The following is a 27361-nucleotide window of genomic DNA, read 5'->3' on the forward strand; positions in this document are numbered from 1 at the left end:
CTTATGATCATAAACAAGCTTCTGTCCAAGTTTGGTACAAACCCAGGATAGTTGGAGAAAGTTATTAAAATTTCAAAAACTTTAACCACAGAGTGAATATTTGTTGACGCCGCCGACGACGCCGACGGAATGTAGGATCGCTTAGTCTCGCTTTTTCGACTAAAGTCGAAGGCTCGACAAAAATGAATGAAAAACAAATATGTAACACATAAACAAACGACAACCACTGAATTATGTTCCTTTTATATATGATATTCAATCAGGGCATCATCTGTGTTTCATGGACAAACCTAATATGTTTTATTGAAGATCTATTTTAAGTTATATACCCTACATATACAGACATTCAGAACCAAAAGACTTATCATTAAGTCATAAAATCATCATATGTAGAGTTATTGCCCTTCCCAGTAATATAACCCACAGTACAGGTGAGCACTGACCTAATCCATTAAATTATAGAAAATCAAAATTGTTTAAATAAGAGAACATCTGTAGGCAGAGATCTAAGCTACAATAACCTGTTAGTGGTTCCTGTTATAAAACAAACTCAAATATACAGAAGTTGTATATTTTTATAGGCTAAAAATAGGAATTACAGGATCAACTCAGGAGTGGTCAAATAACTTTTCTTTGATTATTTCTGTTTATAATCTCACTCTTGCTTTTAGTTGTGGTTTTCCATGGGTCATCAGATATGTTTGATTAAATAAGTCCAGGACTTAAGGTACAGATTAAGTAAAACAGTTATTAGTATGTAAAGGTATAATGTTTTCCTTTTTACCTGTATCAGAGGTAGGTCCAGCCATTGTTAAAAGGGATTCCCAATCCAGGAGAAATATGGAGTTTTAACCACATATTCCCATTCAAAAAATGGACTGTCCAACAATAAAGGGGGGTTCCAACCACTGGAACACCCCTTTTGAACCGCACTGTGTATGGTATTTTGAATATTTGTGGATTTAGAAAATAATGTATTTTCATGAATATTTGATTTTATGGTCTTTGCAAAATCTTGCCTATAAGTATATATACAGTATAGAAACTTTATACTTCATTGACATTTAAATTCATGGTTTACCTTTACCCACTAATGCCACAAAAATTGGTATCTAATGAATGAATAATGTTGAAACCACAGTATTTATTAAAGCAAAAATTCCATTTGTATTTTATCATGGGGTTACAATAATTTTCATTGAGTCCATGTGTTAATTGTTGAATGAAATGTCTCCATTGACAAAACTATCATGTAGGCTATCATAACTGATTATACAATGCAGTACACAAATTTATCTCTTTACATTCTTTTACTGTAGATTCTGATGTAAAATCATCGCATCGCTGCAGACCTTCTGTTAAATAGGAGTTACACAGCTAAAAAAAGCAAAGCTATCTCTAAGTTTCCGGTACTTATGACTGTCAAGGGCGGAATTTCTCACGTCTGAGAGTGCTGTTATTGAATGAAAGAAATTTTTGCCCTGATAACATTTCAAGAGCAATAATTAAATATATATATTGAAAAGATCACCTCCAGGGAGTCATATATTAACCTAATCACTTGAAAGTTTTTTCAGAGGTGGTAATGTTAGCTAAGATAACACAGGCTAGGTAACAAAACAAATATATCATTTTTGTTTCATTTATTAGATTTCTTTTTCATCAGTTTGAACTCCTCCTTTGTAACTGATGAGTTGAGTCATTCAATGATAGAAAATATTTAATTTAAAGAAATGTTCAATTTTTTTCTTAACTCTAAATCTTGAGATTTGAAATTTATTTGGAAAAGCACTCTACAGACTGCCAACAGATTTTTTTCTGCAGATATGGTTATAGATTTAAACAATTATTTTTTGAAATTTAATTACTTTGAATAATACATTTGATGATTTGAAAGAAATTACATAGAAAATAGACATCATACACTGCATAGTAACTATGCAGCTGAAAAGTAGATTTTATATAAAATTCATTTGTAGTTACAAAAATTAGATTTGTCTGCATTACCAGCAGCCAACAAGTTTCTGAAAAAAATGTAAAAAATCAAGGATTTTATACATGGATTGGATTCTTATAACAAGAAGAAACAAAATTAAAAACCTTTACTACTTTAGTATGGAGGCTGAAGTGAAGTCAAATAGAGTTAAAGGATAAAAAATGTCATGTGCTAATGTTTTTGCTCTTTATTCTGAATCATTCAAATTCACAAGAAAAAAAATATTGTCTGACAGACTCAGACCTTGGCATCATGATTCTCCTATAGCTACTAAATGATACAAATAAGAGACAGCATCTATAGCCTCTTGCATCACTGACATATTTACTATAAACGTATCAATGCTCCCCCAACTTAACAATGTCTATAAAGTCAATGTAAAATCCTTATTTTGGTTATACAGTGTTCAATCAAATGCATGCATCTGGTTTTGGTTAATGATTTGGATGAGAAATTGTAAGAAATTACTTCCTGTATTAACTTCCTGCTTTCTGGATACTTGAATGTGGGGAATCCAAATAGTCCATAACTTTACATCAGAGTGATCAGACACACATTGTCAAGTTGGGGGAGATACTTGAATGTGGGGAAACTAAATAGTCCATAACTTTATAGACATTGTTAAGTTGGGGGAGCATTGATACGTTTATAGTAAATATGTCAGTGATGCAAGAGGCTATAGATGCTGTCTCTTATTTGTATCATTTAGTAGCTATAGGAGAATCATGATGCCAAGGTCTGAGTCTGTCAGACAATATTTTTTTCTTGTGAATTTGAATGATTCAGAATAAAGAGCAAAAACATTAGCACATGACATTTTTTATCCTTTAACTCTATTTGACTTCACTTCAGCCTCCATTTCCCCTTTCCATTAATTTTAAGCCCCCACCATAGCCATATAAATCTAAAAAAAACTTTTATTCTTTCTGATTCCTTCTTTCATTTAACTTCAATTCCCTTTTTCTTTCATCTTTGATTCCCTCTTTCTTTCAACTTTTTATTCCCTCTTTCTTTCACCTTTGATTCCCTCTTCCCATCTTTAATTCCTTCTTCAACTTCAAATTGTTTCTTTGATTTTCAAACTCATTTTCTGCATACCTTGGTAACATAACTTCCAATTGTACCCTAAAACATCTGAATGAATAGCCTCTAACACTAAACCATCTGAATGAATAGCCTCTAACCCTTAAACATCTGAATGAATAGCCTCTAACCCTTAAGACAACTATTTACCCCACTCATTCATATTTTACATCAGTTCTAAAAGTATGACCTATTATCTGAATACCACATCTGCTGATGTTTGACAGGAAATAAACATTATCACCCTACATCTGGTTCTTGATAGACGGCACACCACAAAACAAGTACTGTGGTATTTCATTTGCTCCAGAAGTCAAATACTCTGACATTAATTGAAATTTAACAAGGTGATTGGGTTTTATGAGGTTGTAGTGCGGTTTGCAGACACATGCTCAATTAAATTTTGTTGCATTTTTGTGTGTTGGAAGTTATGGGCTTTATTATAATGTGAAAAAATAGAAATTATTATTTTTCAAGTCGTATTGAACTAAAAATTATATATTTTTATTTTGATATGCAAAAGCATGCCAAAAAGTTTGAACTTTATGTAATTTATAACCACGAATTATGTTATGAAATTCCACATTTTACAAGTGAGACAACAACCCAACTACACAGTAAGACTATTCAGAGCTAAATTTAGGGGTCAGCATAAGGTCTTGTAAAATACTAGTCCCTTTACCACATGTAAATTTCTAAATCACCCTGATTCTAGACAAAAGAAGTCAACAGAGAACAAACAACCAAGAAAACAAATCAATACTAAATTATCTAGTGAAAAAAAAGAAATATTTAGGATAGGTACATCAACATTAAGCAAGATTTATTTATTGAAATGCCCACTATCATCGCAGAATAAAAAAATAAAATGTTAAAAAAAAACACATGTACAATTCAATTCAGAATAAAATGCAATTACCGGTAACTCAATAAATATACATACACTAGATGACCAAAATACAGCTACAATATTATACAATTCTGTATAAAAAAAAGGGTGATATCATACACCAGATGACCAAGATACAGCTTCAATAATAACTGTATTCCAATCATATTCAGTATTGTTACTTTACGCTGAAATGGTGACGAACTACGTCTCATGAAATGCCTCACAGCTCTTTGTTTTTATACTTAAAAACTGTATATCTGTGTTTTAAAAAATTATATGTTTGTTTTTTTCCAGGTTTTTAGAAATTGAGAGTAGTGGTAGGAAGGATGAAATTCGTTTCCACTACACTCACAACCGACAGATTCGTGTTGAAACATTCCCATATAGACTTGCCGATAATCGGTGGCACAAGTTAGCTCTCAGTTTATCTGGAACACATTTAACTTTATTAGTAGATTGTGTTAAAATATATGAACGTGTTATACAAACTGTTGATAGAGTACCGATCTTAGGAAATATAAAATTATACGTTGGACAAAGAAATGGTCAACTTGCACTTTTTAGGGTAAGTATCACTATGGCTGGTTATTGTGTATTTTGATGTCACTAATAAATTTAAGTAGACCACATTTATTAGATATTAACTATATTTATTCTGTTTATTCAGAAATAAGAAAATGAGTCTTTTTTTCTGTAAGCAGAATTAAAAGCAAGTGTTTATATGTTGAAACAAGAAAGATAATTTGTACTGTAGTGATTTAATTATCTCCCTTGTTTTTCAATGAAATACTTTTTAAGATAAAAATCAGATAATCGACATACTATTATCTAAATAATTATCAATTAAGATTCTATTTTTTCTTTGGTCACACAATAAATAGAATTTTGTCCATTAAAATGCAGAAGATTCAAAGAAAATTCTTTAAACACTTTAAACTGGCTAAATACAGTATACAGCAATGAATAACATATCTTTTTAGAAGAAAATTTGATATTCAACTGGTTGCAATGCAAGAGAATTTTTCAGTGAAATTGTAAGTTGAAAACTCCAAAAGTATAAATGATATAAGTCTAGATAATTTCTATTTATAAGAATATAGTTCTGAGGGGGAAATCTCAAAACTCATTAACCTAAACTTACATGTGACAAAAGTGTCAAACAGCCATTTCAATTCAGCAAGAATTCACCAACCATCATCATGAATGGCCTCTTTTAAAAGATCTACATATTGCATTTACTATAAACTTGTTCTCATACTGAATGTGCATGAAATATTTGCCACTGGATGTTAAGCAATCAATAACCAATCATTCAGCAAAATTGTCTTTTAGTGCTTAATGTAGGAAATTAAAGGAAATAATAAAGCTTTTTTAGATACATGCATAGAATCCACATTACTTGAAGAAATAAAAATATGCTATAACATATTGGAATGTTACTGGATTCCTACACAGCATTTGCTACCATCCAGATGATGTAGTGATGATTTCATCCAGTTCATCAAAGAAATGACTGTGTTGTCGTATAGTAATTAGTATATTATACCACAAAAAAACATTTAAAAGAAATACCTCCAACACTTCAGATAACATGCATTCTATACTTTGTCTGCTACTAGACAAGATAGATTAAGAATTTAATTGACCTGTCCTTACTTTGATTCATATAACTGATTGGGTCTAGGATCAAAGAGATATTATGTAACGGCAGAAAAAAGGCTAGGTTCTATATATACTCAATTCCAAACTAAATGATACATGTATGAATTCCAACTACTGTGAATTCAGAGATTATTGCAATGTTTTTATTAGTGCAAAAATGTGACTGGATTATGATTGCAAAAATGTAAACTTGCATTTTGAAATTTTTTTACATGAACACGACAGGATTTTTCTGAATATTCCAAAAATTAAAATCACATTTTAGACTGAAATGACTAATTCGCAATAATGAATGCAGGCAATAATTTCTTAATTTACAGTAATAAGTAATCTCAACTTTTCTTTTAGTCACTAGATTTATAGTTAAGATTTATCAGTTGGTTGGTATTGTTCTGCATCATCTAACTAACAGATTGCACTGACCATGAATTAAATACTATTAAGGTGGCTCAGGTGAATAATAGGTAGCTAGAGTGTGCAAGCACCTGTCTATAGTTGATGACCTTTGTTGACCTTTAGAGACTCTCTTTCTGTGTCATTGGGTTACTGTCTTATTGACGTGTACCATACATCTCTTCTTATTCTATAGGTTGATGTAAATTTGGCAGGTGCTTAATCCTGTAGGAGAAGTTATATAAATAGTTTGAAATCATCAGCTTGAATGTCTATAGTATTCTATGGTGGTCATTGCTATTCACTGTACTGATGTCACAAATAGAGAAACAGAGGCGGATTTAGGGGATGAAGACAGGGACCTGGGGCACCCTTTTGAGAACAAAATTTGGTTGATTATATAGGGAATCACTGAAGCGTGACAGGAGAGGGTCCCTTCTTAGGCAGCCAGTGGGCCCCCACTTTTGAAAATTTCTAGAACCGCCACCGATTAATAATTCAATTTTTATAATGACAATTCTACCTTTGTAATACAAGAGTGCATGTATGAAGTATATTTTGACCCAGAAAACAGACAACATTTAAATACTGCATTGGCATGCTTTCTATGTTATCCTGTGTTTCCCCAGTACAGTTGTAAAACATCTTATATTATAAATTCTATTTCTGAATTCCAATTGATAAAATATCAGTTTCACCCCGAATTAACCAGAATTTAATAGTCATTTTATGTAAGAAAATGTTATCAAGAGAAACATATATCTTTGGCTTAATGTTCAAAATGGCAAGTTTGAAAGTTAGATAACATCAAAAACATGAAGTTAGAAGTCAAATAAACTGAGATTTTAGCTTAGATCATGTCTTGTCCAGTCAAGATAAGCTTTGAAGAATAGATTGATTTTGAAAGATATATCAATTTTTCTGGGGTCACAACCTCAGATCACCAATCAAAATCCTTTTCATGTTTAAATGAAATTCTATGTTGAAATCAGTCAACAGAACAGCTTGTTAAGCCAAGTGGATGTCTTCATTATTGACAGCCAGGTTCAATCATAATTTATATTACTGAACATACCTAAACATAAGTAACAATAAATTCGCTGAAACAAAAATGAACCTAAAAAGAACTAAAGAATTGAAAAATTTGATGTTTCAATAAGCTTGAAAAATTCAAAGATTAATTAAAAAGCTCATGATCATATGTCGAAAATCTATATGCTGGTATAAAAAAATAGACCTGTTGATTCTGTATGTTAATTATTTATATTAACCATACTGGAATGACTGTTTAAGCACACATCAGATTGAGCTTAATTAACATTCTGAAAACCAGAGGAAAATCAAAATTTAATCAACCTGTGTTGTTATATTGCTGTCACAATGATATTTTATCTAATATTTCGTAATCGACCTATTTCTTTTCTTTTTTCTTTTTTTGCATCTGAAGAAAGTACAGACGAATTTTTTTTTGTGTTATCACTTATGCAATGAATGCAGGATATTATGTAATGCTATTTATTGTCATCTTTTATTGACAATGTGTTAAGTATTGTCATGTTATGTTGACAAGGTGTAACTTTATTGGCATGTTATAATGACAAGGTGTAACTTTAACAAGTCTAAGTATTTATTCCTTCTCTTTAGTCTGTCTGCTGGAAGAGTTCTTGGACAGAAGATTGATTAGGGTCTTATAATTGGATATGCATTTGGTGTCATTTATTAATGCATGTCAGTAGCCAAGTAACAAATACCATGTTATATTTTAGGAAAACTATCAATTTTAATACAAGTGGTTGCTTTTGTCTTTTAACAGGGCCAAAGTGTTAAGCTCATTTGCCCCTGTGTCTAAAAATAGAACAATTTTTGACAAATTTAATTGTTTCTGTCCATCCATCAGACTGACACTATAAACTCTAACTTTAGTTTGCCTTAAACAAACTTTACTTTTACTGTTCTAGAGTTATGCCCCCTTTACAAATAGAAAAAAAGATGACTTTTTTGTTTCTATACTTTAACGTAAGTCAAAATGTTACAAAACTTATACACAATATTTATTACCTTGAAAAACTTGTATCAAGTACAAATTTGGGTAGCTTCACTTTTACCCTCCTTCAGTTATGTCCCTTTATAAATTCATATGATATGCAAGCGGGGGCATCATCTGTCCAATGGACACATTCCCCATTTGTTATGGGTTATTTCAACATTTCTGTTACTTTGTCTGATTAAAAAATGTTCATTCTGTCTAATTACAAAATGTGGATTTTTTGGTTCCATTTTTACCTGGTTTTCTTTGATGTCCCATGCTCTATGAGTGTTTTACATCATTACCCTAATTACAGGTAACCAAGAATAATATTTACTGCCAAGACCTACCTGTTAGAAATAATAGGTTTACTGTAACTGGTAAATTACTCTATTATCAACTAATATTTCATATGAGAAAGGTGGTTTTGAGACAGATTTTGTGGTTTTCAGACAATCCTTGGAACATATTGCACCTAGTGATTTCTAACTGATTTTTTCGTACCTGGCCACACAACAATATAAGCATTGTAATGACGATCTAATACAGTCTGTTTTTGTCATTAGAAAGATTTGAACCAACTGAAATGGTACAGAAGACATATAGTACAGTTTCATTTCTGATGAATCAGAAGGATTTTTTTTTAAATCTTATCAACCCTCCCACACAGAGATCAAAGAGTATACCTGCAATGATACATTTTTTTTAACACTTTGAAATAAACAATTACAAACAAAGCATTAATGTTTCCAGAAATTTAACCATTTTTTTGGTGTGAAAATCATGTGTTTCTTTATTTATAGCAGCATAAAAAGTGTCTGAACATCATTCAGGTTTAGATTTGTTTACAATGCAGTTCTAATAAAACAAATATGCAGGTTTAACTAAATATAATCTAACATTTTGTATCACTCTCAGCTTTTGAAAAGATGTTTTACATAGACCATTGCACACTTGCCATAAAATTAACTCAACAACTAAAATTTTAAAAGGGGAATCGGTTAGATTTTATTTATGAGATTGTATTATTCAGATGAAGAACTTTTTAAAAAAGTATTGCTTAAACTACCTTCAAAGAAATGCATAATATTGGAAGGAAAATCCTTTTGGCTAAATGTTCATTTCTTAAAAAAAATTTAAGTACTGATTAATATAGTGTAGAGAAATCTTTTTATTTTATCAGAGTAAGATATTATGAGATCAGATTTATCACATCCTATGGTTTTAGTATTTCCTTCTCAGTAAAAAACTAAGTTTTGAACAAAATCCAGAAAATTTCATGCCATGATTTTAATGAAACTTTAAAAGTTGGTCCTAACAGCCTTTTAACTTGATAGCGAAGGGTTCAAGGTTATAGCAAGAGTACAAAATAGAAGCTCTTGTCCATTAAATAAACCTCGTACCCCAGCCTCGTACAGTTGTATAATGTGTTAAGATTTGTTTTATTTTATTTGGCTGGTCATCAGAAATAAATGTTAAAGTATGAATGGGCAGCTTCACGGTAATAACTTCCATATTGTTGGCCAAGGCTTTTGATCGGAGCGGATGGTAACCTCATCTTTTCAGTATTATTTATATCATATATATTGTTATGTTTATATATCTGGATAATATAATGCTATAAACTTTATTTAGTTAAAACGTGTGTTTGGCATAAAAAAAAACTTTCGCAAGTTATTCTCTCAGCAGAATTGCTTACGCTTAACCAGGAAAACTAAAAATTGGAAAAAACAATAACTGTTGTATTTACAGTTCCCTCAATGATATGATAGCAACTATTTTATTTTATTACAGGGGGCTTTACAAGATGTACAAATAGTAACACAGACACATGGGTACCTGTTACAGTGTCCTAATTCAGATACAGGTATGTAATGTACTAAAACTGTTATGCACCTAATAAGTCAGAGGCAAAAATAGGGGGGGGGGTACCTAAGTTGAACAATTTCATTACTTGTATAGATCTATGATATAGGTCATTAGTCAGTTGACTTACGTGGAATAATTATATAAGGGCTTGCCCCGGCTGATAAAAAACTTTAGAGAGAAAAGTTTGCACAGAAAAAAAACCACCCAAACAACACTTTATTAACTTGTTGAGTTAGGCCACGGTTTTTATATTTGTTGGTTTACGGATTTTCTCCATGAAAAAGTCGGGTCGGTCGGTCGGAAAAAAAAAGAAAAAAAAGATCTTTCAAGACAGAAAACTGATATGCAAAATAAAAATATATATATCACCTTTCTAATAATATGTTTGTCATACTATTTTTTCATCGTTCTTAAATTTTAGTTTGATGAAATATTATTGCTCAGCTGTAAACATCGCATGCCATTGTCTAATAATTTCCCGTAAAAAAAAGGGGGGTACACTGACAAAGACGAAATTAAATCGTCATTTCACGAACAAGAAAAAAAGATTTACGTCAGTTATTTGACTTAGCTTTTAATCAAAACTTGGTGAAAAATAATAAGCACGAAAACTGATAAAGAAAGAAAAAAGTAAAAACGTCGTACGAAAATAAGTTCCAACACACTAGTCAAAAACGTAATAGACTCGTCCACTGGAAAAACGAGAATATCAGGTTAAATAATCTGTTGTCATGCATTCCCGTTTTTTATCCAAATGGACGATATTTTTTTATTATCTATAAAACAAGAAAATTTCAAATGATTTGTTAAAATTCAGTATTTTAACTTGATGTCTTGAACTTCCACCTGTCCACATTTGGACAAGTCTATTTATATGAGAACATGCATCTTACGGACTGGTGACAAATAAAGGGAAACGAACTTATTATGTATTTGGTTTTAAACACAGGTTTCGTTCCGCAAAATTATTTGCGCAAACGACATTTCAAGGTCATTAATAATTGATTTGTCTATTTTTAGAAACGTAAACTGAAAGTTTCATTTTTCACAACAGAAAGTGTCATCACTTCTGTTAGTGATTAATGCATTTCATTTCATAAAAAAGGATATTTTAATTATTTTTCAGGGATAATGCATTTGTTAGGGTCGGCGAGAATTAAAAAAAGCCTGAAAATTCGATTTTATTTTTATTTTGGAAATCGGCAAAATCGGGTCGGCGGATCCGTAAACCAACAAATTAAAAAATCCTGGCCTTAGAAGCGCTTTTCTATATTTACCATTATTGCTCATACCTAAAAAATGGAAAGTAAAGGATGTAAAACTTTCTTAACTTATACAGAGCTAAATGAATAAAAGAGAATCAAAAACTTTTTCAAATGATCCTCAGTCACATGGACCAATAGACAAGCATTGTTAAGATCAAGAGGTATATACAACTGTACAAAATGAACAAAAACAGATGAACATTTGTTGATTTAAACACACAGTCAAAATCTTCTAATAATAAATAATTTCTTTTTAAGTTGATGTAATTTGTCTTAATTTCAGCGTGTCCTACTTGTGCCCAATTCCAAGCCATGGAGCAACAAGTGAAAAACATTTATTCCATGTACCATAATCTTTCATTAGAGGTATGTAATATAAAACAGAATTATTCATTAATATTTAAGAATACTTTTTCCTAATATTTATGCCCCTGCTGTAGCAGAGGGAGCATTTAGTATTACCCTTGTCCCTCTGTATGTATGTCGGTCTCAAAGTTGGTTTTCGTTCTCAAACTTTAGTCAGTACTTTATCTATTTTAAAGTTATGCCCCTTTATAAATGGAAAAAAATTGCTGAATTTTTTATTCGGTTTTCTAACTTTACTTTGCCTCTACAGAATGTTATAAAACTTATACACCATGCTTATTACCACAAAACACAGATCAAGTTTGAAATTTGGTAGTGTAACTTTAACCTCTAGAGTTATACCCTGTTATAAATTGAAAAATTGCTGAATTATTGGTTTCTGTTCTTTAATATAAGTTTGCATCAACCAAATGTTATCAAACTTATACACAATACCAATTACCACAAAACACAAAAGAATCAAGTGTAACTTCTGCCGTTCTTCAGTTATGTCCCTTTCTAACTTTATATTAAATGCAAATGTGGACATCATCTTTGTCCCAACCTACCGTGCTAAGGCTGAAAAGCCAGTCAAGTTCGTAAATCACTTCCATCATCTGTGTCCTTATGGACTCATTCCCCATTTATTTGTGTTTAGCATTAGTGAGACTTACAATAATTACACCCATAAGAAATAATTGCTCAGTCTAGAAAAGGGGTGAACAATTAAGCATAAGCTGTTAGAGATTTGCTATCTTACACACGATTCCCTAAAATGACAAAAATACATCAATATAAGAAAAGAAACTATTCATACAAATAAACGAACAGGTGGTTGGGCTAAACTTATTTTGTTCTAGACTCTCCCAAATCTTAAGCTTGTATAATTAGACAAAAAATACTGGCTGGTTAGTTGCTATATGTAATATTTTTCATAGACATTCAGATTTCATGTATATTTTAATCAGAATTTGTAGTTTCATTTACATCAACTTTGATCATAAAAGCAATACCTCTTTGTTACCCATAATTAAGGCATGATAAAAATAGATAATTTCTTCAATTAAAAGACCACACCAGTTGAAAATATTACCAATATTGTTCAAAAATTTTCTGTAAACACAACAGGTTTTAAATCTATACCTCATAAACTATTGTCTGAATTTAAAAGACCAGACAGCGCTCTAATTCATTTTGAATTAAACTAAATTCAATTTGTCTGATAGAACAAATGAAATTATAAGCTTTTGCTTTTAACAGATTCTATAATGTATAATTTATTGCCTAGTGGTGTCTGTATCTTAAAAAATATCAAAGTGATAAAGTATTACTTATTCAGCGGTAGTCAATTTCATTATGTCTGATTACATCAATAATCAAGCTTGAAAAAGATTTCCCTTTGAATTTCAATTGAAATGAATTATCTAATGGTAGTGGTTACATTAGGAAGAATAAAGCAGCATACTCCTGTGTCTGAAGTGTGACTCTCAAGTCATAGATACCCGAAAAAAATGGCAAAACATGAGAGTTTGCACGAAATATACGTCAGTGATGTCAGTAATAGGTTTTCCTTTGTAGCTATCTGCAAGATGTCGAGAACAAATGAAAGAGAAAAGACGTTTTTTTTCCACATTTCGTATGTGTTTACAGTGCACATTTATAATATTTTTATACACCAATTCACACTTGTAATATTTGTATATACCAATTCACTCTTGTAAATATTGCACTAAGTTGCTGTTAATACTTTGTACTTTATATATATACCCATTCATACTTGTGAAATATTGCACATTCAATTCAGATGTGGAGAAATTAGATGACCTTGACTTCTCTTTGAAAAAAAAATCAGTAGTGCCAATGGGACAACTCTCCATCCAAGTCACAATGTGTAAAAGGGTAAACAATTATATGTAAAAGTATGGTCTTCAACACGGAGCCAATGGTTTAATCTAAATAAAATAAAAAACAGGGAACACTTATAAATGACACCAACAAGCAACAGGTTCATTTATTCATATGTCTTTTTTTGTGAAGTTGCTGTCTTGACTTATATCTCTGGATTCTTCATTCATGACTGAGTGGTTTTACTTTTAGCTCTTTTAAATTTGAAGATAACATATCATTTATGTTTTCTACACATATTTAATATGTTCTACTGTTTGTATTTTAGCTTCAAAGAGCAAAACAGAGAATAGCAGAACTTGAGCAGTGTGAGTGTCATAGGAGTTGTATGTTTAATGGTACCATGAAAAAGGAACAGGAAGTTTGGAATCCTGATCCCTGTACTGTCTGTATGTGTAAGGTATGTACTGGTACCTATAAGGCTGTTTGTAAAGGTTTTATCCTACTATGGGATAGTCAGTTGTCTGAACACATCGCCATGAATAGCTTGATGTTTGATACCATCTTAAACATTACTGCTCTATTTTCTTTGCATCAATTAATATCATTGGCATTATAAGAACAAGTTTTATGATTTCCCCATATCTCTATTTATTCTTATGTGTAGTGAGTGTACACTCTGTTTTAGATGAGAAAAAGAATTAAAACTCTTAATTACACCTTAGGCAATCAAAGGCATTTTATTTTGAAAAAAAATCTACTGTTTGTTAGGATAACATATTGTTCACACATACACTCATGCACAGATTTGTAGAAAATAACAAAAACTAAAGTTTCCAATTAAAAGGTGTCTTTTAGCAGAATATGGTTATATGATTGCCTGTGATAAGTATTTGTGTGGGAAGTCTTGGTTAGTCAGAAGTATTGACCAAAATGTTTGAAGTGACTATCATCAACACTAATGAATTGTTATGATGTGTTAATAGGAATCACTCCTAAAGTATTACATGCTTTCTCAATGGATCCCTTTACAAACATATTTTCAATCAGATCTTGACAGTTCTAACATTGTTCCTCCATCAAATAATAAGGATGGGTCACTTTTAACAGAAAATGTGGTAAAAGTAAGCATCAAATAATAGGGATGGGTCACTATAAGAAATATTTTTGTAAACTGAAGCATTCTACTAAAATTTTGGCATTAAAAATGAAGAAACTTTGTAAGGCCTTCAGTTAGAAGTTTAATGAATATTGGAACTTTATGAACTGCTGTCGATGTTAGTGTGTAGGTACTACCAATTAATCTATCCATCCGTTCCTACTTCCCACCAATGTTTTGCAATTTCTCAAGTAGGCTTCCACCAAGTCTTTGTCTCACATACTGTCAAAGGGCCTATACTGAGTCATTAGTAACTAGATCTTTTCCCTGTTTTAAAAATTTTTGTGTATCATTCCAGAATGATTATAACTTTTTAACATCTGAAACTAGACAATTTATATAGTTTTGTTGATGAATTTAGTTAAATCTCATCTGAGTGTTGTTTAACTAGAGTTCGTTGCATGATTGACTTTTTTTTTCTGTTAAACCCATTCACTGAGATAGAAATATGGGGTTTACAGTGCTCAATAAGCTGGGCCTGCTGAGTGTTCATGTACTTGTCTCACGTCTGGAGCACCTTTTGTTGGATTTTGCTGTTTGGTTATTGCTTGAGGATTTTTATTGAAATGGTTCGCTCCATGTGTAGACTGGCGCAATTTGGGAAATGATTTGTTGATATTTGAATGTTTTTTTAAATTTTTTTTTTTTTTGTCATTGGGGGTAATGGTTATCTCATTTACGTATATTTCAAACGTCTCCTTATATTCATTTATAAGTGCATGTAAACATAACATATACAGTGACTACGGAAGGAAGTGGAAACCACTGATTGTCCTTAAACAATGATAGTTTAAACCATTGATGTAATGCCCATCTATGTATTACATCAATGTTTTAATTCACTTACATAACAATGAAATCTGAGTGAAGTAGAATGTGGTTCAAATACTTAAAATTCAAGGTCAAAGGTGAAGAGCACTTGATTCTTTATCTGTAGTAAGTTCTAAGCTGTAACTTCCTCATTCCGACCATCAGAATTCTGACCAGGCTAATGGCCATATGGATGAGCATCAAAATTCTACAGAACACATAGGAAATGATTTTATAAATAACATATGTATTTTACCATGTCCTATAATATTGTTCAACAAATCATCGTATGCTAACCAAACCACAGAGCACCTGCCTACTAATTAACTCATTAGTATTGTACATTTGGTAGGAATTTGGAATTTTATTGAATTGCTTTCAACCTTCAATACTGATTATCGGTTATTAAATGCAGATTGTAGATTTCCCTCTTCTATATTTAGGTTACTACATCCTTGCCATTACTTATACATGACAAACATTATTAAGCCATAATCAGGATAACAAAAAGTGGCTTAAATGATAAAAAAAAGAACTCAAAATAATGCTTTCCTATATCAAAAACTAGTTTAAAAGATATTAATTTACCTCTGGATGCAAACAAGAAATCTTATTCCATCGTAATGTAGGCAGTTATTGAAATATAATAACTATCAAGAAATGTTTATTGTTTTAGGAAAATTACTATGCATATCTGATGCATATTTGAACATTGCAGTTGTTGCACTTTCTGACCTAGGTGCAAATTAAATTCTGTATTATTGGTGTTTAGTTTGGCTAGTTGCCTGACCACTGCATCATTACTGTTTGTATGAAAACACCTCTTTGATGATTTATACAACCATAACCAACAAATTGTTTTTTCTCAGTTGTTTTTTCTTTCATCGAACATTAATCACCTGGTATAGGTCAAGCTCTGCATGTGTAGACAAGATTATCACACAATTTTCACCTAATCATTGTCCATCTTGAAAAGGTCTTTAGTTTTGAAGATTCAATATTATGATACGTGATCTGGGTACATTCTCATTAATCATTTTGACCACCTCAATTTTCTTAGCCTCAGTTCTTTGTTAAAGATACTGTTGGTATCTGAGAGAGATGGGAGAAAAAGAGAAGGCATTTTCTGACTATTGATAAGTTTTAGTGCAACTTTTATGAACATCTTGTTTTGGAATGGAGTTTTTATATAAAAAATAAAATCACTTAAATAGTGAACTCTGAGGAAAATTCAAGAGGAAAGTCCCTAATGAAATGGCAATATCAAAAGCTCAAACACATCAAACAAATGGATAACAACTGTCATATTCCTGACTTGGTACAGACATTTTCTTATGTAGAAAATGATGGATTAAACCTGGTTTTATAGCTAGCTAAACCTCTCACTTGTATGACAGTCACATCAAATTCCATTGTATTGACAATGATGTATGAAAAAAATAAACAGACATAATAGGTAAAAATGTCAAAAATTTGGATACAGCAATCCAATCAGCATTGTGGTATAATCTTAAATAGTCTTGAATGTTTGGGCAATATTAACATATACATTTGCTATAAGAAATAGACTTATCTCTGAAGACCAAATTCCCAGTATACTTGACTAACATGGTCAGAATTTTGTTCCTATAAGTTATGTCCTTGGCTTGATCTATCCCTTCACAATAACTGGACAGACTTTTACTTATTTCAGAATGGAACATCAGATTGTAAAAGAATGGATTGCCCACCTGCCCCCTGTGAAAAACCTGTGTATAGAGATGGTGAATGTTGCCCTGTGTGTATAAGTAAGTATACATCACACTTGACACCACAAAATATTATAACTTGCAGGCTTCAAAATTACCTAAAAAATAAGGAGACTTGATTTGATGTCAGGAAATACCAGGAAAGAATCTAGCCATTTTAGACAGGGGGTTCCCTACCCAGGATAAAGGAGGGAGTTCCAAACATATGTCCCCCTTCAAATGCATTGATAGTCAAAATAAAAAGGGGGTTCCAACCCTTGAACCCCCCTCTGGATCCAATGCTGAATACAGTGAGTAATAGATTCTAAATACAAAACCTGTGTTTGTCCTGATTGTGTCAGAAACCTGTTGCATTGAATTTGATGAATGAAACTCAACATGCTGCACATTTATAAAAAATAAATTTTAACATTCTATAACAGCTCCCAGCAGAAATGTCAGAACATATATGACATTGAACAAAACATTGCATTTAACATGAATGATGTGTGGATTAATGGGAACGATTGCATCATCAATCAATTATCAAATTAATATCTATCATTTTAAATATGCTAAAGACCTATATTATGCAGTAAAAACAAACAAAATGTGTGGATTTTGATAATCATATCTTTATGAAAGGAAGTTAAAATGGCATATCATTTATCATTTTTAAATTGTTCTCTGAAACCCTGCCCAAGAACTTTTTATAACAGCAAATGAAATCACTTCTTTAAACAGTATATTATAAAAACATGGAAAAATGACAAGAGTTTTCATATTTTGCGATTTATTCTGGGAATCCACCTTGAACTCCTCGGGTAATATATGTCAGTTTTGTTTAAAGACATGCTTCCAACATTTTTGAGAGAAAATAACAGAGCAAATAAAAAATAACCACAAAAAACATCAAAGTAAAACAACTGATACAATTTCATATTCATCAGTTTGATTTCATAGATAATTTGTCAATATTGATAAATTTTGTGTCAAACATTTGTTTGGATGGGTGTGTTTGATTATTTGATAAGTTACCATTACAAAACATACATATAAATCTTATTCTTCTGTCTAAATATTGAAGATGGTGGGTTTTATGGCACTTTTCAGCAATATTGACCAAACAGCGTGCAATTGATTTGTTATGACAGAATCTTTTTGTTTCACATCATATCATTTAATCCTGTTAGAAATCCTGTAATTCTGACAAGTTCATAGAACTGCAACTATCAACGTTAAAGAAAAATATTTATATAAAAATCGTTCAGTCACCCTTTTCTGTGTATTATTCTAAACCATTTTCTCCAATTTGCCAAAAACTTAAAACATAAAACAAAAGTTGCCGAGTTTTTTTGCACCAAACAATTGATTATTTCTTTCAAGATTAGTTGCGTTCTTGACAATTATTGTTTCACCTCTTTGAAGAAAAACATAATTTCCATGTCTAAACTATATCTTCCAACAATCTCATTACCAATGTTAAGTTAAAAACAAAATGTGTATTATCTCATTTTAAACTTTTGATGTTTAATTTTGAATAAGTGCATTTTCAAAAATAAAATATATAGTCTGCTCTTGTTTATTGTCATTGACGTAAATCAATTTGAATAAAAATAGTTTTACGATAAATGTTATCCAATATAGGTTCAGGTGGTTGTCGAAAAGTTCATGTACCAAGTCACTTTAATACACACAATAATATTAGCTTGTTCACTTTTGTTGAACTCAAAAATCTTTTTAATCAACTGCATTATTTGTATGGCCCTGTCTTTGGGGAGGCAGCATTAATTTGTACCCTTGTCTGTCTGTACATCCATTTTTAAAGCACATCTAAACATCCATAGGTCCCAAAATTAGTTCACTAACTTTAGTTAGCAATAGACAAATGTTATGAAACAATGCTTTTTACCACAAAGCACAGATTAAGTTTGAATTTGGGTAGCGTCACTTTTACTTTTCAATAGTTATGCCCCTTTAAAAATGGAAAATTTGCTGAATTTGTCCTTTCTGTTCTTGAACTGAAGTTTGCTTTGACCAAATATTATGAAATTTACACACACTACTTATTTCCACCAAACCCAGATCAAGTATGATTTTGGGTAGTGTCACTTATATCTTTCTACAGTAATGTCCCTTTGTAAAGTTATTTACAAGTCACGCAATATTTTGTGTCCCATATTCACATGCCCCTTTTATTGTGCATATATAGAGTTTAATTGTCTGGCTGAAATGCATTAATGAATTCATAAAAGAAGTGGTATCTACAGGTTGAAGCATCCTTTTAAAAAAATTTAAACACTTTAAAATGGATAATTAAGATTGGAAGCTCCCTATTAAAATGAAGTGAGGATTTGGATAACTTTTTTCATTTCAGATTTCTTTTTTAAAATTCATATTAAATGTAAACATATATATTTTTAGATTTATGTGCTATATATCTGTAATATATCTTTCACCATGTTCTACAATTAGCCTGTCCATAGTCCAATTTATTTTTAGCTTGTTTTACATGTTTCTATCAATATAAATTCTTACATACCAGTGGAGTTTAGTTATGTAACCCTTATAAACAACAAAGGAGGGAGTGAATCTTGTCAGGGCATCCTTGTCTAAATATTATTCCTCCTGACATCTCAAAATTTACCTACTTACATACACACATCTAAATATTTTGCTTTAAACAGTGTTATATCAAAACAGGGGCGGATCCAGCCATTTAACAAGGGGGCATTCCCAAACCAGGATAAAAGGGGGGTGGGGTTCAAATGCATTGATTTTCAAAAAAGGTGTTCCAACATCTCAACCCCCCCTCCCCTATTTTTGAATCTGGCACTTCAAAATGCAGTTCTCAATCTAAATGTCCCCAAATATTTTTGTTTCAAAGCTTGTGTTGAAAGAATTTTACAGTCGAAAATTAATCTATTACTTCATTAAACATTCTAACATGCATCACCTGAAAGTTGAGGAAATGATAATATAAGAGAATTTCTCTAGATCATTAAAAAAAAATTTTAAAAAAAATATACCAAACTTCAAGTAAAATATACAAGGGAAAGTCTCCAATCAAAATTCCGAAAATACCCCCCCCCCCCCCCCCCTTTCCATAAACCAACATGGGTCATAGCTAATATAAAGAAGTAAGACTTTTCTTTTTTATGCCCGCACCGTAGCGAAAGGGGCAATATGTTTAATCCTTGTCCGTCTGTACATCTGTATGTACCTATAAAACACTTTTTCTCTTAAGTTGAATATTGAAAGAAAGTAGCCAATCTTGATATTGAATAAAGAGGAAATGTTATAAGAAATTAATTCAACCATCAACTGCACCAGATTTACTTTGATACACAACAGAAAATTGTATAATTTGTTATTTGATTATTTTTCAGCAAATTGTTATTTTAGTGGTAAATATTATGACCATGGTGCATCGTACAGTCCTAAAGTGTGTGTTACATGTACCTGTAATGTAAGTGTATATTGATTATGCATAGAAAATTATTAGCCAAATTAACTGGGTCAGTATGGATTTGATGTAATAGTTATGTTGTCTGCTATCCTCTAAGGAATTTAAACCTGTTTAAGATCAGAATACATTGTATATTTTCTGGTATTCACACCTCTAAATACATGGTATATTTTCTGGTACCTCAATTGTACAAACACCTTTTGTACCAGTGCTCTTTTCATCAATTAACACAAATATTTCATTGACTAGACAAGAGAATTCCAACAGGAGAGCAATTATAGATTACCTATGTATAAATAAAGCAACAGCATTTATAAACTACATGTTAGATTACCTAACTATCTATTACGTTTGTTACAACAAGATAATCAAAAATTCTCTCAAAGTTTATAAATTTTAATAAATGGCGCAATGAAAAGCTGATGTGAGGTCTGAACGTGATGAAATTGTGATTTACAGTAGAAGTTTAAAGTTTAGATTCGTAAATTTTTAATATGTCTACTTTTTGTAGATGTTTTATTCTGATTTTAAACATTTTTTTTCTCCAAAATATGAGCGGGATTTGGCAGACGACAGTATCTTTTATTAGAGCCCTCCCAAAAGTATGTCTTCACTAAGTGCATCACTGTCATGGTTTGGGAATCTGTTAGATTAGATGGTTGTAATTTTATGGAACTTCAAATGATTTAAATACAATATTTTATAAAAAGCTGTGAAGAAAAAAAAGGATCTATCATCTTTTGTGACCTAAACATCAACGAAAGAAAATAAATTGAAAATTTCAACACACTTTCTGAGTGTTTTATGATCAATTATGTTAAAACTATGAAGATAAGTTCAAATTCGATTTCACTGAAATTATCATTAAAAAGTCATTAGTAAATCCACAATAATTTTAGTTTCATATTCCAGAACCCAGTTCTATCTTACCTATATTTGTCTACCTAGACCTGAAATTAGAATTTATTATAACTCCTGCAAGCAGTAGATGAATTATTAAAATTTAATCTTTCATTTGAAATTCATTATTCATTATAGGAAGTGGCTAATCAGTGTGACCAGAAACTTTCTTGTATATATTGTTGATATAAACCTGTAAAATGAAGGTAATAAATTGTATCTATGATACTTTTTATCAATATGGAACATTTTTAGTAGGTTGTGTTGTTAGGTTGCTGTCTCATTGGCATATTTCTGAAATCTCTTATGTATATAAAAAGAAAAAGCCTGATTTTAAGTATAAATAGCGGTCATATGTGTTTTTTTTGCTTGGATCAAATTACTACAAAAGAGGGACGAAAGATACAAGAAAGAGTCAAATTCATAGATCGAAAAAAAACTGACAATCTATGGCTAAAAAAAGAAAAAGACAAACAGAGAAATATAAGTACATAAAACACAACATATAAAACTTCAAATTTGGGTCACCATTTTGAAAAATTCTAGTTAAACGTTCCAGAATAGTGGAATTACGTACATTCAAAAGCATGCTAATATTTAAATGCCTAATCCTCTTTTTCTACAAAACCTTTTCACAGATTTTTTGTTTTTTTAAAAGTCCATTTTTAAAATTCTTGCAACAATTTCAATTTGCAACAAACAGGGTGTAGCTAGCATGCTCTCCTGACAAAGAAGTTTTTTCAAAAACAAAAATCTACAGCTCTCAGTCTAAGTGCAAGAAAAGGTTAATGTTTTCACCAATGCAGACAAAAGTTTGAAGAACTACAAAGCCTCCTTGTGTCTGTTTACAAACTTTAGCTGCTTTTGATTAACCTGGCCATATGGAACTATCAAAAGGTTCTCATCTTTAAGATATTCAAAATTTGGTTAAATTAGAAGGAACCGTTCATCTCTTTAGTAATTTGGTTTTTGACATGCATGGTTTCATTTGCATTATGATGTTCATATTAATATTAGATACATCTGCAGTTTCTTGTTAAAATATATCAGACTTAAGATAAACAAGTTATTTTAACAATAGAATCACACCCAAAGGTTAGGTACACTTTAAATAGATAGTTTTTTATGTAACATGATGTTCAAGATTTTGTTTCTACAAACACATCTATTGGCCAATGTTATTGGTTTTCTAAGCTCTACAAAAAAATTGAGAATGGAAATGGGGAATATGTAAAAGAGACAACCACCCTACCAGATGTTTGTATTAGTTTTAATTTAAATATGGTTTAACCAGAGCATCACTTAAAGACCATATTTGTTGAAATGTCCATCTAGTGCAGCTAGATTGTCAATGTTAGCTGTTATCAAAGGAATTTGACAACTTGCAGGAACAGCTATAGCTTTCTGTTCAATGTGAGCCAAGACTGTACCTTGACCTATAGTGGTTTACTTTTATAATTTGTGACTTAGATGGAAAGTTGTCTCATTGGCACTTGTACCACATCTTCTTATATCTATATATTGTTTAAGGTGGATAATAAGTTTTTGAAAAAGAAAAAAAAGTTATAAAATTCACACCAATCAAGATTTTTGTGGTTGAGTTTTAAAAACCACATTTGCATTAATTATTTGACTAGAATTACCTTAATTGATGATTAACCCCTGTACTATGACAAACTTTATCACATCCTGATATAAGAAGTTTAAGTCTGAGCCAGGTAACTATTGATATAGACTGCAGCAAGGCAAAGCTGTCGTTTCAGTTTAATAATAAAACAAGATGTGGTATAATTGCCTATGAAAACAATCCACTAACCAACAAATGGACAACTACAGGACACCATCTTCTTTCAATGAAAGCAAAACCAATATAGTTTTAATATTTGTGAAAGTTCTAGGACACATTTTATTTCCTCTTACCTCTTGAAAAGAAAATCTTAGTAGACTAGAGGCCATCTGGTGTAATTTATTTAAAGCATTGTTTCTAGGTGCATGCGTTCATGAGAAAATAAACTTCAGTAGTTCCATCCTTAAAACATTAAAACAGTTTCCCTAATAAATCGGTACAACATAATTGAAGCATATACCTCATATCTATTTTACTTCAAGTTTTGAAGTTGGACAAAGTTCAATTTCTAAACCACCTGTAGTATTTTAACTTTAGGATTGAACACATCAAAGTTTTTGCCAAGCCTTAAGATTGATATAGAATCATATTTCATATACATTTTATTGTGTTTCAAAGGTAATTACGTTGTTACTGACTTTTGTCTGATATCCGTGGATAAATGTCATAACGATGATTGAAAAAGAGGCCACACAAAATACTTGGCATTGTGTTGAACATAAAACACGTTTGATGAGAACCATATCCTCTTTTATTAAAAGTTTTATCCACATATTTTCAAAAGATTTCTCTCTTGACTTAAAATTGCATTCAGAAAGACAAACCTCTTAACAATTTAAATTTAGATTGAGCATATAGCATTACATTTTAGTTCTATCAAGGCATAGATATACAGGAATGGATCCAGCCATTTTAATAAGTGGGGGTTCCTAACCCAGGATAAAAGGGGGAGGGGTTCCAACCATATCTCTCCATTCAAATGCATTGATCTTTCAAAAAAGGGGTGTCCAACCTCCAACCCTCCCCCTTCCCCTCTGTTGATCCACTACAGGATACAGTTTGCTATGGTCAATTTACTGACTTCCTCATTGGAATTTGCAATTAGTTCAGGAAAATAGATCTTTTCTACTAAACTAGTAACATCTACTAAGTACTGAAGAGAAATAAATAATTTTTCAGTATTTGTACATTGAAATTCTGGATTTATTGTGCCGTATTGGTCATTTGGTCAGCTAATAAAGAGCTAAATATTTTTGACAGAACATTGGTTTGTAGTATTTTACTAACTTTTTAAATATTTGTAACTAAATCCTACTTTATAATCATAGCTGAATTTGATGGGTAACATAAAGAAGTAAAAATCCGACCAGATGAAAAACCAAGATATGCTTTTATGACCCTAATTTTTTTGCTCATTCAGCACTTTCTGAAATTTGACTATTTTGTTTTGTATTTTCCTTCAGCCGTTTGAACTTGTGGTGGCATATTCTTTAGTTATTATGACTTGGATCCATATTTTGGTTATGTTGTTTTGTTGATTGGTTTGACTTGGGTCAATATCTGTTTATTTCATTTGAGAAGAAAGTGCACTTTGTGAAACCTTGAAAACCTTTGTCTAACCTTTGTAAAAATGGTATATTTTAAACACTAATTGCTGCACTGTCCTAGTTCTGTGAACAGACTCTCTTGTATGTATCTCCCACCCACCTTAGTGAATCAATGTTTTGTCTGTATGCCAGACTGATTATTCCTATAGCTTTTACAGAAACAGATCATCCATCATTCACTTTTTGTGCAGTTTTAAATTTCTTTGTTTGTGTAATTTGGAACTGTTGATTGCACATCGTCAATACTCCTGAAAGTGATAATCTCTACATCAGGGCGATGATCAGGGATTTTTTTGGTTTCTACAGAAATATATAAAGACAATCAAGTAGAGCTTACTAACTGCATTCGAAACTCCTCATTCTCTCCATTTTTAAATAGCTGATGTATTTTAATAGTTATAAAGTTTATATTATGCTATTTATACTGTAGAAACAAAATTTATTCTATTGGATTTAAATTTGAGGTTTAAAGTTTGGTCTCAATTTAGCCCTATTTAACATAAAACTTGAAATGTTTTTATATTGTGACAGCTACTGAATTTCTGAAAAAGTTAGTATAGTTAGAACATGTATAGAAGAAATTCAATAAAAGATCCTAATATTCCAAAACTTTTACTGTACAAAGCTGTGTGTCGTATTTCAAAGTTGATATAGACTAAGAGAATGAAAATCAGTTTCAATTACAGCTAATGTTAGTTAGTTAGTTTTGATGTTTGCAAAATCAATTTAACCCATCTCATTGCTTGCCCCAAATCAGGAGCTTTGTAGAAGTTGGTATTTCTTAATGGATTGTTCATTTATAAATTTGATTTTTATGTCAGATCTTTAACAGTTTGTTCGTTTATTGAAGCACTTGTCTACACTCAGGGTGATTATAAAACCTTGACATACTTTATGGACACTTGTTAATCATTGAAGATATTGACCTCAAGATATCTTTTTTGCTCTGACTATCTTGGAGTATTTCTGTCTTATTATCATTTATTCTACATTTCATTATACATGCATTCTATATGCACTCTTTAATAATTGAGCTTGAGATATCTATTTTGCTCTGACTATGTTGGGAGATTTCTGCCTCTTTGACATTTTTTCTGCATTTTCTTATATTTATATTTTTACAGGATGGAAGAATGGAATGTAAAAGAATGAACCCTGAGACAGAATGTCCTAGACTGGATTGTCCGAAAGATAAATTCATTCATATACACGGAGAATGTTGTCCGATTTGTGAAGGTAAGACAGGAATGTCCTAATTGGAGTGTAGAAAAGAGGAAAATCACTCTCAGGACTACTGTCCTTCATTTGTGTGCCTTAAGTTGGATAGTTCAAAACCTAATGCTTTGATTGATTGATTGTTGTTGCTTAACGTCCAGTGGCAAATATCTCATTCATGTTCAGGATGACCTAATGAGAATGATCTATATGTGAAAATAGGCAAAAGAGTCCTAAAGGAAATTTTCCAAAAAAAAACAACCCTACTTTTTTATATTCAGAGTCTTTACTATGTGTACATGTAAGATAGAATTCCTAAATATGCTGGATGGAAGACAGATATTGATTTGTAGTGAAAATGTTGTCTTTTTAATCACTTTAAAAAGATATATTAAACTTTTAACCATGTATTTGTTTCAACTTCTATTACATCGTAAAGCCTTAGAATGATAATTCCAGATTTATGATGTTAAAGTGATCATTTCTAATATATTTAAAACCAACAAAAATTCAATTACTTTTCTAAGCACAAAAATGTTAAGGTGAAAGGGACTCATAATAATCTCTTTGAAAGAATCTAACTTAAGAGAATGGAGAAGAAATGCCTTCGTCATAATGGTTTAAGTATAAAAAACATGAGTGGTAAAAATACCTTGCAGGTATAAACACTAGAGTATGATTGTTTAGAAAGCAGAAACTTCTTGTTATCATAAAGTCTGTTACATTTTTAGCTGTAACCTTCAAAAATATTTTGCATTGTATACGTAGTCACCAGAATATTTGTATTCCTGAAACTTTGATCTAATAATAGCTTTATATTTTTAATAGGTACAGACTTCTGTGGACAAGGCCACAATTGCCATCATAATGCCACATGTTTTAATCTAGCCACAAGATATGCCTGTCAGTGTAAGATGGGTTTTAAAGGAGATGGTGTATTTTGTGAAGGTAAGGGAGGTAACTCTAATAAAATGATGTAAAGTAGAAAATTATCTCCCTTTCTGTGGAATGACTCAATTACAAAATTAGTTTTTCAATAATGACTGGACTTTAAAGGGTCCTTGATTTTTCCGATGACCTCTCCACCAAATGTTATAGAAGTGATACACAAAACTTATTACCTCAAAACACAGATGAAGTTTCAATTTTTGTGGTGTAACTTTTCCCTCTCCTGAGTTGTGTCCCTGTATAAATGGAAAAACTGCTGAATTTATTGTTTCTGTTCTCTAACTTAAGATTGCCTCAACCAAATGTTAGAAATCTTATGCACAATGCATTTTATCATAAAACACAGATTAAATTTGAATTTTGGGGGTGTCACTCTTACAATTCTCTAGTTATGTTCCTAGTTTTGCAAGCTGGGTATTATCCTTGTTCCATGGCCACATTCTCAATTTATTTTCAATTCAAGATGAGGATATGTTAATGGTCCAAATGTAATCTTCTAACCTTGACAAAATTATGAGCTTAA

At 31.2% G+C, this 27361-nt stretch overlaps 1 protein-coding gene across 1 annotated transcript in view; it reads left to right on the top strand.

The window, feature by feature from the left end:
* Nucleotides 1-27361, top strand: part of LOC134688306 (protein kinase C-binding protein NELL1-like) — a 110592-nt gene that overhangs the window by 39391 nt on the left and 43840 nt on the right. The window contains exons 5-12 of the mRNA XM_063548881.1: nt 4266-4536; nt 9847-9919; nt 11470-11552; nt 13705-13836; nt 17039-17132; nt 20462-20541; nt 25800-25911; nt 26719-26838. Coding sequence (XP_063404951.1) covers nt 4266-4536; nt 9847-9919; nt 11470-11552; nt 13705-13836; nt 17039-17132; nt 20462-20541; nt 25800-25911; nt 26719-26838 — 965 coding nt within the window. The remainder of the gene's footprint in view (nt 1-4265; nt 4537-9846; nt 9920-11469; nt 11553-13704; nt 13837-17038; nt 17133-20461; nt 20542-25799; nt 25912-26718; nt 26839-27361) is intronic.

This window comes from Mytilus trossulus, chromosome 10, assembly GCF_036588685.1.
Source record: "Mytilus trossulus isolate FHL-02 chromosome 10, PNRI_Mtr1.1.1.hap1, whole genome shotgun sequence".
NCBI lineage: Eukaryota > Metazoa > Mollusca > Bivalvia > Mytilida > Mytilidae > Mytilus > Mytilus trossulus.